General features: G+C 44.1%; 1 protein-coding gene across 1 annotated transcript in view; it reads left to right on the forward strand.

Moving 5' to 3' along the window:
* The window catches only part of EVC2 (EvC ciliary complex subunit 2), a 173,595-nt gene that overhangs the window by 54,605 nt on the left and 102,912 nt on the right, over window positions 1-16,078 (forward strand). Inside the window, exons 9-10 of the mRNA XM_025195164.1 lie at window positions 1,320-1,454; window positions 6,697-6,845. Of these exons, the coding sequence (XP_025050949.1) occupies window positions 1,320-1,454; window positions 6,697-6,845 (284 nt within the window). The remainder of the gene's footprint in view (window positions 1-1,319; window positions 1,455-6,696; window positions 6,846-16,078) is intronic.

Consider the following 16,078-nt stretch of genomic DNA (forward strand, 5'->3'; position numbering starts at 1 on the left):
GTAGGGAAAAGTATAAACAGAAGGTTCTTCTGTCATATATATTCCAGTGTGGGAAGAATGATAAAAATTGCATCCATATAGCCAGCTTTCTGAAAGATTCAGCTCGTACTGCTTGTATTCAGGCCAATCGGAGTGTAGTATCTCTAAAAACATACTAAGGGTACTTCTGTACTTTGACAGTATCAAAATAAATTAAACACTTAGACCTCAGAACCTTTATATGGAGCTTGCCACTTTGTACCTCAGTTTAGTTTCTGCAGCTAAATTGGTAGATCTGCGAATAGCTTGGAGGAGTTTGCTGGGGGATGTTTTGGGTGGGTAATTAGCTGTTCATGGAAGTTAAATGACAAGAAAAAGCTGCTAGACATTAAGTATATTATTAATGAAATGAATAACTGAATATGTGTATTCTTTTTTCATTTAATTCTTGCAGACATTGACAGGCATTTAAAAAGATTTGGGACGTAGTCTGTCTTTTCACATAATTTACCATTTAATTCATTCACTACTAATTTATGTAAAGTGAGCTTCCCTACTCTGCATGTTTCATTATTGTAGAGTAAGTATGATTGAAAATAATACTCACTTCTGTCAATTAGCTCAGTTGTCAGTCAAGAGCTTCTCATACACAGTTCTGTCAATTAAGCCATGGGACCTGCTTTTTACATCTCTTAAAGTGGCAAATAATGGCCTATTTAACCGTTTAAGTATCCTCTAAATACAAAGGAACAGCTAGATCAGAACAGAAGCAGGTTGTTTCAGTTTCCTGGGTTGGATTTTTCTTTACTTTTCTTAGCAAATTGAATCATACTTTAGAAATATGTTAAACAGCTAAAATTTGCATGTTCTGATAGCAACATGGAAGCAATGGTATTATTAATTATGTAGCTCACAACTGCGCAGTTATTCAGATAATAGCAGCTGCTGCTTTCATCTCTGTAAAGGCTTTTACAGCCAAATTCTGGAGTTAACATGACTATTCAGTGAGATAAATTTTCAGTATTTGGCTCAAGAATAAAAGAAGGGTCCAAATTCTGCTTTGTTACGCTGAATTCAGTGAATTCCAAAATGCGTGTTCTGGAGGAGGTCAGATGAACATAATGGTACCTCTGGAAGAGAAAAATCTATGGAGAAACAAAGAGAATTTTTGAAAATGTAGTTAAAATCATGGTAATATTAACTTAGTACTCAGTGATTCCATATTTTTACAAAGGCTTTTAAAGTAACACACCATGTAGTTTACAGCTGTAATTTTTATATCTCATTTTTATTTGCATTTGGTAAAATGAAGGTTCATTATTTCTTTCTTTGGTTTCCAGATTTTGTATAGTTATGGGATCCATGTTTCAGGCTTCTTCATTGCTTTTGCTATGTCGCTTGTGTTGACATGTGCTATTTTTTATGCTGTTCATCGAACAAGAATATTGAAATGGAGTTTTTTACACAAAAAACAGGTGAGTCAGTTTTTCATAATAAAATATATCTTCTAGTTTTCTCAAAATGGTAAATAATGCAGGTTATTTTTTAAAGAGTTAGCAGTGACAAATACATTAAAAGGTGTTGGATCAGATTCTTGGGAATGTACATCTTGCTTACTTCACTGGCATTGTTTTTTGGTGTGGTCAGCCTTGAATTGAAGCCTAGGACTAGCCAGTCTCACTTATTTTGTTGTGAAGGTGTTCATCCCTAGCTACAGTTGTTTCCAAATTGTGCTGAAAACCATATAAATTTAAAATGTGATAATGAACACATTTTCAAATGTGACCTTTTCTCCTAATATAGACACTTAGGATGAGATTGAATATTACAGTTAGATCATGTCAAGAGCACTTAAAGCTTGAACGATCACACATTAAGACTCGAACTAGTGCTAAGTGCTCTGCAGATGTTTTAAAGTTATGTCACTTTATAAGGATAACGAGGATTATCTTTGAGCTGGGCTACCTAGCTTAAGTTAAATTAACTTTTGGGTACTTACCTGAGATAAAATCACCAATATATAGTCCTTCAATATCTCAGGAGGCACTGCTTCTAGGTGGACTAGTTATCATCCAGGATTCTACAGCCCTGGACTGACAGCTGAGAACAGCCAGGCAACAGATGGGTGGAGATGGGGAGGGAAAAGGGGTAAAGAGGGGAATGAATAGAAGCCAGGTGTGCAGGATTGGAGTAGGGGGAAAGGGAAGGGGAAGTGGGGGAATGAAGAGGGGATGAGCTGTTGCCCCATATGCCCCCCTTATCTTGCAAAAAAGCAGCAGAGGCACTGACATTCTTCTGTTCGGTAGCACAGTGGTTTCAAATGCAAATTCAAACCCTTCCTTTTCTTGCTATGGAACATGGACTTGAGACCAGGTCTCTCATCTCTGAAGAGTGCTGTAGCAACCAGGTCAGAGACTATGGTGAAGGGGGTGTTAGCCACTCTCTCTTACTGAAGTTCTTCTACTTTGTAAAAACTAAATTAAACTTTAAAAAATTCAATATTCATTGGGGTACAAAGAATGAAATAACATTATAGCCTGATAGTTGAGTCACTTACACCCCAGTTCTAATCTCTGATCCAATGACCAGGTTAAGGGCTTGCAGGCCAAGCCCTATGAGGAGAGACTGGGGCACCTGGACCTCTTAAGCCTCTGCAAGAGAAGGTTGAGAGGTGACCTTGTGGCTGCCTATAAGTTCATCACGGGGGCACAGAAGGGAATTGGTGAGGTTTTATTTACCAAGGCGCCCCCGGGGGTTACAAGAAATAATGGCCACAAGCTAGCAGAGAGCAGATTTAGACTGGACATTAGGAAGAACTTCTTCACAGTTAGAGTGGCCAAGGTCTGGAATGGGCTCCCAAGGGACGTGGTGCTCTCCTCTACCCTGGGGGTCTTCAAGAGGAGGTTAGATAGGCATCTAGCTGGGGTTATCTAAACCCAGCCCTCTTGCCTACCTATGCAGGGGGTCGGACTCGATGATCTATTGAGGTCCCTTCCGACCCTAACATCTATGAATATGAATCTATGATCATTTGAATATATTTACAAAAAAGAACACCTACCACAGGGAAGTTTGAGAGAAATGCATCCTAAAATGGCTCCAAGATTAGGGCACTTTTTCAAAGATGGAAGATCAGTCCAGCTCTAAATCAGTCAGGTATGGTCTCTAACCACTGAACTTTAGGTAAAAGAGGATAGCATTTTCTCTTAATTTGTGTGAGAGTGTCTCATGAATGTCTTGAATTGCTGGTCCTTGGGGCTTCTCCTCCTCTTTACACCCCATCCATACTTTAATGACAGTGTCCCTGATCAGGCAGCCAAGCAAACTAAAGATGAGCTCTATCTTTAAATAAACAAAGTCCTCTTCCCCCTCTGGATAAACAAACCCCCAAACGGGGGCTCTCACCACCCTGCTTCTGAGAGCTCCAGGTTCAGTCTTGATCTCCCTGGTGGGAATACCCACTGGTTTGGAGCTCACAGGTAAGATTAGTGGGCTACCCATTTTGAGAATGAGCAATACACTGCTAAGTGCTGTCAAGACTCGGAGAGCTCTGACAGAAGTTTAGGTGCCTAGGGAATTTAGGTGGCTACATAAGAACATTAGAAGCCCTGTACTAGGTCAGAGCAATAGTCTATCTAGCCCACTATCTTGTGGGTGCTTTAGAGGGAGTAGATCAGTGGCGTACTGTGGGTCTATGGCACCTGGGGGCCAATGCCTGCATTTGCACTGTTGAGCCCCAGCTCAAGTCTGGGACCCCCCGGATGATCCAAGCAGGGTGTGGAGCCCCCTCTCCTGCCCCACGGCACTTCTGTGGGGAAATTGATATCACGGCATGGCAGGGGAGGGACAGCAGCTGGAATTTCCGGCCATGACAGGTAAAGAAACATACAACCACCCAGGTGGGAGGGTGGGCCACACACCAAATGCGGGAGGCATTTAAATCAGTCTTGCATTAATTTCAGTGGGTTACCTGTAACAGGGAGCCTGAGAGTCCTGTTACTGAGGAAGGAGAAACACAGCTGAAACAGCCACTGTGTAAGCAAACAAGCAGCCAAGGTAAGGGCTGCAGACCATAAACATTAAGGGAGCAGCCACCAAAGTGATCAGTGATTTAATTCTACTACAACTTATTGACCTGTGGAGACCAGAACTGCACAAAGTATTCAAGATGTGGGCGCACCATAGATTTGTATAGTGGAATGATGGTGATTTCTGTTTTGTTTTCAATTTCCTTCTTAATGATACCCAGCAGTTTATTAGCTTTTTTTGGTCATTGCTTGTACTGAGCTGATGATTTTAGAGAACTATTTACAATGACTCCAAGGTCTCTTTCCTGGGTTGTACCAATACATTCATAATCCAACATTGTTTATGTATTATTGAAGTAATTTTCCCCCATATCCTTTACCTTGCACTTGTTGAAAATGTGATACTGCAAGTCAGGAGGCAGTGAATGGTGCCTGCATGTTTGGCTTAGGCTCCAAGGAGAGCTGTGAATTTAATTTTTTCTTGACTGACCTACTGATATATATATTTTTTTAATTTCTCCCTGGTTTTGCTGAATCTCTAAGGGCAGTGATTATTGAAAGGCTTTTGGTATAAGTAAGGTAGATCCTTTGTTGGTGGTGTTTTGTGTGTAGCAGGCTGGCAAGCTGTAAGGTATTTTTCACATTTCAGGTTTCAAATCCAGCAAAATCTTTCTTGGAGTGAATGTAACACTGCAAATCTGGAGCAGGTTAGTGAGGCACCACATGGGGATAGGTTCAGATCATCTGGCTGGAAAACAGATTTATTCAGCTGCCCAAGGGACTCTTCTTGTTTTGGTTGCTGTACTTCATGATTTCCTCACTCTTGTTTAGTGTAGTCTGAGAATTACTGAGCTATAGGAATTTCTGAAGGGAACAGGGACTAGCCAAATACCGCTCTGCAATTGAAGAGGGCGACACAGAGGAAAGGAAGACTTGAACTGCAAGAGAACCATTGTGGGAAGAGTATGTGATTATACACTCCTGTTCTTGAGTCACACTTCAGAGGCTGAAAGAGCTTAGCTGATTAGGATCTGTTTTCTGAATATCTGCATATAGTTGGATACACACAGATATGCAAAATGTGTCTTTAGTCTAAATTTAAAATGGCTCTGGATCTCGCATCTTATTGTTGGACCACCACTCTTAAAGGTGAACAGCAAAGTACAAAAACCCCACATGATCAACTTTTACTTCTTTGTGACATACAAAGAATATTTTGAACAGTTTTAAAACAACCTTTTAGGCAGGGGTGCCACAAATTATCCCTGCATTCTTCCCAAGTTTCACTCCGATTCCCTTCCCTTGCATGAACAGGTGGTTTTCTTTCTGCTTCCTATCCTGTGTTGCCTGCCTGATCTGGCATTCTTGCTTTTTTTCTGCCTGCCCCATCTGCCACTGTGCTACCTATCCCTTCCCCAGTCTGACATGGAGCCTCCCCATGCTACTTTTGTGGTATGCATGCTGTAGGATGGCCAAGCCTGTTCTTGAAAGTTGATTTGTGGCACTTTTTTAGTTAAAAAAGGTAAAATAAAAATGAACATGTCATGTTCTCTATTCCCTTCACTTTGCTCAGGGAAGTTCTTTGAGGACCTGATTTGTAGTTATAGAAGACTTTAGTCTTATCTATACTTTGCCATCCTGTATGAGAAGAGATGAACTGTTAGCTTGTGGCCTAAGGTCCACTTTGAAGTTTACTCTCCACCCTTTAGGGTAAGCCTTTACAAAAAAAGTGCGCCCCCAACCATTTTTACATGAAAAATACTGTCAAAGGGACGTAAGTTATAAACATAGTTATTACTTTTTAAATTAATCTTTTAAAAATATTTTTAATTCTTTCTTCCTTGCTTTGTGGTTTTTTACTGGGAAAGATTTACAAATAATAGAGAGGAAGATGAGTTTCTTATTAAGTGTATAATAAATGCTGTGTTTATTGTAAAATGTTTTTTCTAGGAAAAAGTAAGTTTCCATACTTCTTTGTGTGCAATGTGTTGTGAAAAAAAACTGGCTCTATTAACCTTTTTGGTCAAAGATTATTTCTTCAAATCACTGCAAGTGAAAGTAGCTCACTCAAGAGAGGCTGAGAGAGACTAATAATGAAATAAAAATGTAGCAGACTACACCTGATATTGAGGTTTTCATCTATAGTGTCTTCATTAATCCTTAACCTCAAGGGAATCCATATATGCTGTATACTGGCTGAGTCACTCATTTTTATAGAATAAATGTTTCATTTTGTTCTGCTAGGTAATGCTGTAGCCCTGAGCAAATCTAAAATGTGTGGTATATACTGTATTACAAATAATAAAATGGATTTAGAGATTTGAAGTGGGAGAAGTAATTTCTTTAAGAGGCTGATCCAAAGCCCACTAAAGCTAAGGGGAACAACTGTAATGACTTCAGCAGACTTTTCATTATCATCATTTCCATTTCTTCTCAGTTATATATCAAATCATAGGACAGAAGCAAACTCCTGTTGAAGCAAAGGTATACTTGATCCTACCCACTTCAGTGCAGAAGTGGAGCGGGCAGGTGGGCTGGGTTACATGCTAAGATCTTGTTCCAATCTACATTCTTATCATAAATTCTATGTATGTTGATAATAATAATAATAATAATAATAATGAATTAGGTTTGAATTTCATTGTGGATACACAGTGTGGATCTAACAGCTCTTTTTGTGCATGTCTAGGAAATACAGCATAATTCAAATCAAGATCACAAACTGGAACATTCACCATTTCATTCAGGAGACATCTTTAATGAAGATAATCTGAATGATCAAATTATTGATATACTGTCTTTTGAAGAGACTGGAAAGATGCTTCAAGCTTTAGAAGAGTAAGAATTCACAATTCTTGCGTTACATTTTATCACAAGGGTGGGCAAAATACAGCCTTCAGGCTGAATACAGCCTGCCAAGGGATTTGATCCAGCCCACGATGGGTCCTTTAGCCCTGCCTGATCCAGGCATAGGGGGCAGCCTGGGTCATGACACGACTGGCCTGTCCCACTGGTCCCGCGTGCACAGTGGGGTGTGGGGAGTACAGTTGCTAGACTGGGTTTCCCGGCAGCCCCCGTGGTGCAGCTCACTCTGGCCTACTGCCGCTGCCAGTCCACCCCACACCCACTATTGGGGGTGCCAGACAGAGCTGATGGGCAGGCGGGGCTATCAAGGAGACTGGCCCATCCCCGCAGACAGGGTGCACTCAGACAGGCAGATGGGATAGGGCCATGGGCAGGCAGGGAGCCGTGTCTGGGACAGGTGATGGCTGGAGTTGGGGACTGGGATCACAGGGTGGTGACAGTGTGTGGCCAGGGCCTGGAGTAGTGCCACGATTCACCACCAGGATATCCATGCCCGCAAAACTGACACCCATCACAAGGACATGTGGGGAGTGGATCGCAACTGCCCCAGGCCCCAGCCCTGTGCTGTCACCTCCCTGCAATCCTGGCTGCACCTGCCGTTATGCTCCTGGACACCCACCCACCTGCAGTCCCATCCCATCCTCCCAGCTAAGCACACTCTACCTGAGCGGGTCCCAGGCCAGTCTCAATGGAGACCCTCCCAAGTCCATTCAGCACCCCCAGCGGTGGGTGTGGGGTGGATGGCACAGGGCCAGATAGGACCAATGCACCCCCCCCCCCCCACACTGTGTCAGACCAGGTCAGCACCACCCTCCACCAGCTCACTGAAACTCCTTAAGTGGCCTTCCAGCCCAAATAATTGCCCACCCCTGCTTTATCAGCAAAACCTCTTGGACGCGTGTTTTTGAATATCTGTTCCTTAATTCTCTCAGACAAATTTTGTTAAGTATGTCTATATTAGCTAAGGCTGTTGAAACTTTAATTAAATAGTCAACCACATGAAATAATGCAATCATATTTTAGAGTACTTTTCAAGAAGAAATTGTTGCTTTATCTAGATCTCAGGCACATTAGTTTTCCAAATTGGATCAACTTGGGGTTTACTAAAAGAATAGATCTGAAGCTCCTGCCTTTAGTTCCTTGAATATACAGTATTTATCATAAAGAGACACTTTTGCAAGGGGAAGAAAGTGTTGTAGAGAGTATATTTTATTATGACTGAACACACTTTGCTTTCAAAACAACCTGGCCTTTATCATATGTAGAAAAAGGGTCCCCACCAGGTGCATCTTTTCTTGTGCTGCAGGATTTCTTGACTTTTTTCCATAGCGCCTTTCATGGCCTTTGTGTGCTTTGATGTACCTGGATCAGATCCTAGAGAATGACAATTTGCAGTACTGAAAAGAAAATATTATCTAGATGGTATCAGAAAAGCCTCTGGACAGAAGCTAGAAATGTTGCCTATTTTGTTGAAAGGCAAGTCAAGATTGTATGACAGACAATGAAGCTAGTAAATGTCATCTATTTATCCATCAGAATTTGAAGAAATGTCTGATGTGAAAACAGAGTGGATTTTGTTTGTTCAATCTCATGATTATCTTCCTGAAAATCAAGTAATCATTTGCAAGTAGTTTGCTCTTAGTTTACTACAAATGCAATAACAGCATGTAGAACCTGAAAGCAAAGTTATGGGAGCACTGGAGTGTGTGCTCACTTTCTGGTTTTGGTTTTCCTGGAAAGTAGCAGATTCTAATGAACAGCTAAATTTTTTTGATTAAAAGGAGGAAGTTCAATAAATTGAATATAGTCTTCTGAAACGTAGTGATAATATGGATACTTATTCCTGTTTATTTCTGAGCAGTCTTTGCTGTTGTAGCTGATATAAACTATAACAGCAAAGACCCGTTTTTTTTCCCCCTAGAACATAGCTGTTTGGTTCTTAAGAATTGCAGGATTAAATAAATACCCTTTTACTTCATTGTAGTGTTAGTTTATTTGTTGGGGATAAGAAAGAGGATTACTTTGTCTGGAGGGGCGGGGGGAGAGGGGAAAATGGTTGTATTTTCACACATACAACCCACACCTCTTTTCCAAAAATGTGCTGCTGGGAATTGGGGTGTACTTTTTAAGCAAGGAAATATAATAATATTAGCTTCTGCAGAATGTGACTAGGTGGGGGGGGGGGAAAAAGAGGCAAAGCATGGGGTGGTAAGAGGACATTGCAGTGAGTGCTGTGAAGAAATCCTCTTCTCTCTAAGAACAGCATTCCCCCCCCACATTGTGCCTTTGTTTTAAGTTTCCGGCCAGGGAGTCTGTGGAACCAATTTGATAAATGTGGTCACTCCACCGAGGACTGATTACCACTTTTAAAATGATTGGTTTGCATCAGCAGGGTTCAAATAATGCCCATTTTTGGTTGGAACCAAGTGACGGGGTCAGAAAAGTTAAAGGGTCAGTGTGACGGCAGCACGCTGCCGTCACGGATGCAAGGAGAGGCGAGGAAAGGCTGCAAGGCAGACAAAACCCCGGAACAGAATCCCAGAGTGGGTAACTTACCTCTGGGAGACCCGGTGGTGCCGGAGCCGAGACCACGGTGCTGCCGCAGCTACAGCCACGTGAGCTGGCATTACGCCGGCTATTTAAGCAGCTGTTCCCAGTAAGGGAGACAGCTGTGCCAATCGCAGTGGCCAATATGGGAAAGTTTAAAATCCCCAACAGCACCCGCGGGGAAGGGGAGCCAGTGAGAGAGAGAGAGAGAGAGAGAGAGGGCAGTACGTCTGGCGTGCTGAGGCTCCTGCTGGGGAAAGGCACCAGCTAGGCTGTGCCGTACCAGCACAACAGGCAGAAGAAGCCTCTAAACCGCTAGCAGAGGAAAGCAAGAGAAAACTTCTGACCTTGCAACAGATAGCGAGCAGGGAGAGGCCAGTACTTCCCTTGAGAGGAGGAAAGCAAGGGGAATGATGAGGCACCCTGCGTTTGCCAGCACTGCCCGTAGGAGAAATAGAGCTGGGGACAGGTGCAGAATCCCCTGGAATCCACTGGGTAAGGGAAGGCAGCTCTGGGAACTGCCCTACCCAAGGGGAATATTATTTCTAGGGAAGTTAGGAAGGAAGGACGCAAAGAAATATTAGAAGAGCCAGGGAGACAAGAGGACGGGCTGGCAGAGCTGTACAGCTGAGTCCAAGTCCCTGCATTGGTGAAACCGACGGCGGTCAAGCCCGCAGAGGACCAAAGGTCACCATCCCACCAGCACGTGATCGGTTGGCGAGTGGACGGGGTGTAGGGGTGGCGGAGCCCTGCGGAACATCGTAGGCAACAGCTGTGAGTACACCCGTGTCGGGGAACCCCTCTAGTAAGAACTCCACTGGAACCCTCTCACAATAATATATCAGCAAAGTTGAGGCAGGCGGGACAAGGGGAGGGGCTACCTCATCGACTGGTGGCACTAGCCATAAGACCTCTGACATCACAGTCAGGCCACCTGGTCTCAGGGAAACTGCTCCTCGGGCAGTCATTTTGGAAACACACAGAAGCATGGGGGACGGAGAGAGGAGGATTTCTTTACAAGCACCATGTAGGGCAGTAATAGCTGCCAGCTGTGGATAGTAGGAGGCTGTCCCTCAGAGGCTTGAGCTGCAGATGCTGCTATTGGCTTGGCTGTATATTTAAAACAGAGGCAAGCCCAGAGTGCTGGACAAGCAGCACCACCTGAATTAGCTGGGTGTTCTCTCAACTGAATTTGCAGGTGCTGCTGGCCAGGATCAGGCTCTCAGCTGCCAAGGCAGGTACTGCTGGTTGCCCACCCAGCTCAGTTTGAGAAGAGAAGAGGGGCAGGAAGTCTGGCTTGGTGAGCAGCACCTGTAGCATCCTGCAGTTAGGAGGTTAACAGAGTAGCCATAAAGTTTTGTTCTCCCCTTACTACAATTGCCTTCATTTTCCTTGGGAAAATATCTTACATAGCAGTATTTTCACAGAAATATCTTTTTTTCTTTATTCTGCCTTTTGAAAACAAGATGCACATCTGCTTATTTGGAGGTGTATTATATGTGAGAAAATAAGGTATTTAATGGTTGATTTGCATCTAACATATGCAGTAGCTGAGAAGGGTACAGATGCTTGCAATCCCCTTCAACAGGATTGTTTATATATGTGGACTTGCACAATGGCATTAAAACCTCAGCTTGTCTTGGAGAATATACATTTTTAGACTGTCTTCATTTTAAAAACAAGCCTTTGTCATACTTTTAACAGCTTTCCTTACAAATTATTTTCCTTTTCTCCTGTTCATCAGTCATGTTTCTTTCAGTCTCATTTATCTTTCCTTTCCCCAGCCCTTTCCCTCAGCTGACAGTTTGAATTTCTATAATTGCTTTTAATGTTTATTATCATAATATGAACAAGCTTTCTGCGGCAGTAGTAGAATTTGTATACAGAACACCTATAATCTAGTGAAGCTTCAAGGGAGGTCTTCTAAAAAAAAATCTTTATGGCAGGCTGTTTTGAGAGCTGTTTAGCCACGGGGCAGGATACGTGTGAAAAATGTTGTTAAATGCCTAGGGGCTAAATCCTCTTTCCCCTTCACACACCTTAGCGGTGTGGGCTAAGCATTGCTCAGATTGCTCTGCAACTCTTCCCTTGCAGCTAGCTGACTGTGTCTTGCATTTAATATTCATTTGATAAACACCATTAGGGAGAAGAGGCTTAGGCTGGAACCCAGGGCCTCTGGAAGGGAAGAGAAGCATCCATCTAATTGACATGCACTCCCTCTGGTATGCTCTGCTTCTAGCCTCAGATATCTTTCCCACTGGACTACCCAGTGACCAGCTTCAGATGGAGGTTCCTCTAGGCACAGTCTGCCCTGTTGCCTGGTCACTGGAATTCTTTGCTGAGAACCAGCAGTCATAGGTTCAAAATCCCCATAGGTGAGGAGACCGAGAATCCAAGTCTTCCTGGGCAAGTGCCCTATTCACCATGGTATTGGGCTAAATGATGGCAGAGTCCTTCTCTTCTGGTGTCAGATACCCACTAGTTTTGATTTTGCTGCAACTAAAGTTTTGGGGCATGCTCAGATTTACATGCATGCCTAGGCAATTCTGTTCTCTTCAGGCAGCTATGTGACCATTGTACAGCCCATTGAACATGCACAGTAGGAAAGCAGGATGTGAGCTTAGCTACACTGAATCCCAAACTGTGCAAAAGTACCAGAAACTACAGCTACGTTAGTGCCACTTCGACACGTGAAGGGGAAGTATGTTCTGTCTGTAAGTGATCTGGCTTCCATAGTCGGTTTGTTGAGCTGGCAATTTGCTTTAAAACAGAAATGCAAAACAATGACCTGCCCCTCTGAAGTGTTCAAACAAGAAAAGAAGGGGTTTTTTTCCAGCTCTAAAATAAGAGAAAACAGTCTGTATGGGCTTGAAGAACAGCAATGGAAAGGCCTGCTTTTCCTTGGTTACTGCATTGTTCCCCTTCCAGGCTGCACAGTCATGCCTGCATACACACACAACCAGTGGCATGACAGAGTTGGCACCCAGGGCAAACCTAGAAGGGGGAACAACGCAGTAACCAAGGAAAAGCAGGCCTTGGCACTGACCCAGCCCCCTGTGCTACCTCTGGGGGGACTGGCAGCGGCAGTAGGCCAGGGGGAGCTGCCCCACGGGGGCTGCCGGGAAACCCAGTCTAGCTACCTGTCTGATCTGATTCATATGGGGCACAGGAGAGTGAGGGGTGTGGGTTGGTGTGCAGTTCTAAGGGCTGGGTCACACGGGTTCTGCAAGTGGGGTGGGGATGCACAGGTTCTGAGAGTGGGGACAGGGGAACAGGAGCTTTACCCATGCTGGCACTCCTAAACAGTCCTGACTGAGATGCTGTTGCAGCTGCAACACATGCTCTTCCTGCCTTAGCTGTTGCTTTTAAAGCAGGAGCTGTTTTGGAATTCCCAGCATGGCAGTACTGCCAGGGTGTAGACTCCATGGGGGTGGGGTGGCGATTTTGGTACCTGTGACAGGTTGCCCTCCCCAGTGCCATCTTCCTGGTCATCCATGCCTTTCGTGGGGCGCCCATGGAGCCCTCTTGGAATTCTGCTGTCCTGCTCTAATCTCTTCTGCCACGTCTTGATGGACATTATTATGAGAGCGGGAGACTGCCTATTATATTGGGTATGTTGGGGTCTCTCCCAGGATGGCCTGACCCCTTTTTCTCTTGCTAGGCCTTCCCGTCCAAACCCACCAAACAGGGTTCGACTCCGAGGCTCCAGCTTTTCCTTCCAGTGCCTGGAGGCTCGTGGCTCCCTTTTCTGCTCACTTCTGGAGCATAGCACTCCCTGTCCCAGAGGCATGGGCACCGGCCCCACAGCAAGGGGGCCGCAAGTTCAAAACCAGGGTGCGACCCTGCCAGTCCAAACAAAAACCAAAATACATTTGCACCCCCCCTAGGTGCACCAGGCCTCTCTGGCCTTCTTGAGATTGTCCCTCGAGTGCTGGGGTTTGTGTCTTCGCAAAAGCTGCACCCTCACTAGTGCCGGGGTCTGTGCCCCCCCAAAAGCTGCGCCCTCCCTGGCGCTGCGGCTCCCACTCCGGAGTGGGTCCCCAAAAATGAGGCCTCCTCCAACTCCTAATAGCCTCACCCAAACCTCCGGTTTTGTTCAGTCATCACAGAAAAATAATAATAATAATAACTGCATGTGCTCAATTAACGCAGCGGGTCAGCTTACATGAACTCTCTTCGAGTCTCGGCTCCGCACCGCCGGCTATAGTCCTGGTTGTGGATGCAATCATCGTCTCGCAGGGGCCTCCGTAGCTTCCCCCTTCCTGCGGTGGATCGCTCCCCATACTTCTTCCTGGAGTTCTCAGGGGCACTGCTTCCCCTTCAGCTGCTGACCCCTACTGCCATTCAACCCAGGGTTTTTATAGTCCTGCCTCTTCCGGTCAGCTGACTAGCCGTCCCAGTTCAGCAGTTAACCCCTTCCTCACCAGCTGTCCGTGCCCAGAAGGTTCTGGTCTTATAGGGGCGCACCTTCTTCCTTGTGACAGGGTTAGGGTTCCCTGTCACAGTACCCCTCCTAACATCGTGCCTGACATGGGTACCGTACTCCTCTCACCAACCCACCTGTAGTTACACTGCTGTACACAACTTGCATTTTAAGGAATTGGCTTCCTTTGGCTAACTAAACTCTTTAGCATTTTTTTCAGGAACACCCAAGAGTATCTGCCTTGCTTAGCCCTCTTTTGATGGTTTCCATCACTTTATTATATGGAATCTTAGAATCCATATATGTTTTATAGACATTATTAAGTGATTTATACACACCATGCATAATCTCCACTGGAATCACTTTGTTTCTCCACAGCTGTATGACAATTTCAGGGGCAAAACACAGAATCTATTTAAAGTATACCTCAATAAAGCATCAAGCCTGTAACTCCTGGATTTTCCCAGTATTTCTCTCCTACAAGTATTGATCCACGTAATGCTTGTTTATCTTATCATCTCTAGTAATCTAGTAATCTTACAGTAGAAGATATATGATAGTTGGTAGCATCCTACATTATCTTTCAACACAATTAATTTTAGTATGTGCAGTTGGCAGTATACATTTTTTTTGGAATTTGGCTGGAAAGGTGCTTAGGGTTTTTTTTTTTTTTAATGAAGTTTTGCTAGGTAGCAGCAATTTTCAAGGATGGGAAGAATTGGGGCCGGTATTATAACTAAAAGGAAGTTCTGGAAAAACCCTATTATTACCTATTTCTCCTAAAACAACTAACTCTGCTAATTTTTGATGAATTGTTCTTTTTTCTTCTTCAGTGTTCTTCAATTTATTCGTGCTTTTGCAAGCAGATACAGCATATAGCATTGCTTATAATAAAAGAGATGGCCACCCAAGCATGTTGTGATACTTTTCACTGTATGAGCCAATATTATATTTTTGTTCTGTGAACTGCAAACTGATTATGATTTGGAAATGATCAAGGAAAGTGAAAATTTTCACTGAAAGTTAGCAAACTCTATGCCCCTTTTAGGAAAGTAAAATAAACTCTGATTTTATACTTGTTTCTTCTGATGAATATGATGGTATGGAGTCTTTTGCTCTAATTCAGGGGTTGTCAAGCAGGGGTATGCATACCCCTGGGGGTACTTGGGAAGGCCCCAGGGGGTACATGGCAGCGGCGTGGAGAAGCGGGGAGCACTTCTAGTTTTGCTGCTGGTGCTTCTGGTTTCTCTGCTGCACACGGGGGGATTCCCCCCGCCACCAACACACTTGTCGACCGATCGGGGGACTCTGTTTCTCGACCGGCCACAGGGGGTACACAAACCAAAAGGCTGAAAACTCCTGCTAGAGAGTAAATAAGTTTTCAGTAGAGTGGGCTTTTTAAAATGTATTTGTGGAAGTGTTTTATAATGTGAAGATAAACAATCCCGTTGTTAACAAAACACACTTAAGGAGGCAGAGAATAAGATTTTTCCTCCTGCTCCCTCTGTTTCACTTGGAGAGCAGATAAAGACAAGAAGCAACAAATATCTGGGTGAACTGAAGGATGAGAGAAGTTTTTTTCTGTAGCAAACTAGAATGTTTTAGTAATATTCAGGAAATCAATTCTATTCTTGTCTTTTCAGCTCAATACCAGGGGTGTCAAACATTCAGCCCATGCAATCCCACTACCCAGCCCAGTGCCGGATTATAATTCAGGCACAAAATGCCACATGGTGCTTGCAGGCACCACATGCAGCTCCAGTTCCAGACTGGCTGGAGCAGGGGCCACATGTGGCGCTGTCCTGGAGCTGCATGTGGCAGAGTCCAGCCGCTCTGGCCAGACTGTACCGCATTCAGAATGTGTTCTGGCTGCTCTGGGATCCATGTTGAACAGAGCACAGGTCCCAGACCATCTTTTACTAGGGTGAGCCTCTCCACTCTCAGTATTTCCAGCTCTGTTCAGTTGTCTCTCATATTCTTTTGTGTCCTGTTGACTCTCAGAGTTATCTTGTCCTGTCCCTGGAATTGGACACTTATTTGGACAGCAAGAACATCCAGAATCATAATAGTTACTTCTAAAAAATGATATTGGAATGGAAGTAAAACTTCATATTTGAGGTTTTCAATCAATCTCTGCCTATTGGAAGTTAGGGTAAGACTTCCTTGGTTTATATTACCTCACATTTGCCATCCCTCTGGATTAAATAGTGCTGTCTTTTGTGAGAGACAGGATCCC

This window comes from Alligator sinensis, unplaced genomic scaffold, assembly GCF_000455745.1.
Source record: "Alligator sinensis unplaced genomic scaffold, ASM45574v1 scaffold421_1, whole genome shotgun sequence".
NCBI lineage: Eukaryota > Metazoa > Chordata > Crocodylia > Alligatoridae > Alligator > Alligator sinensis.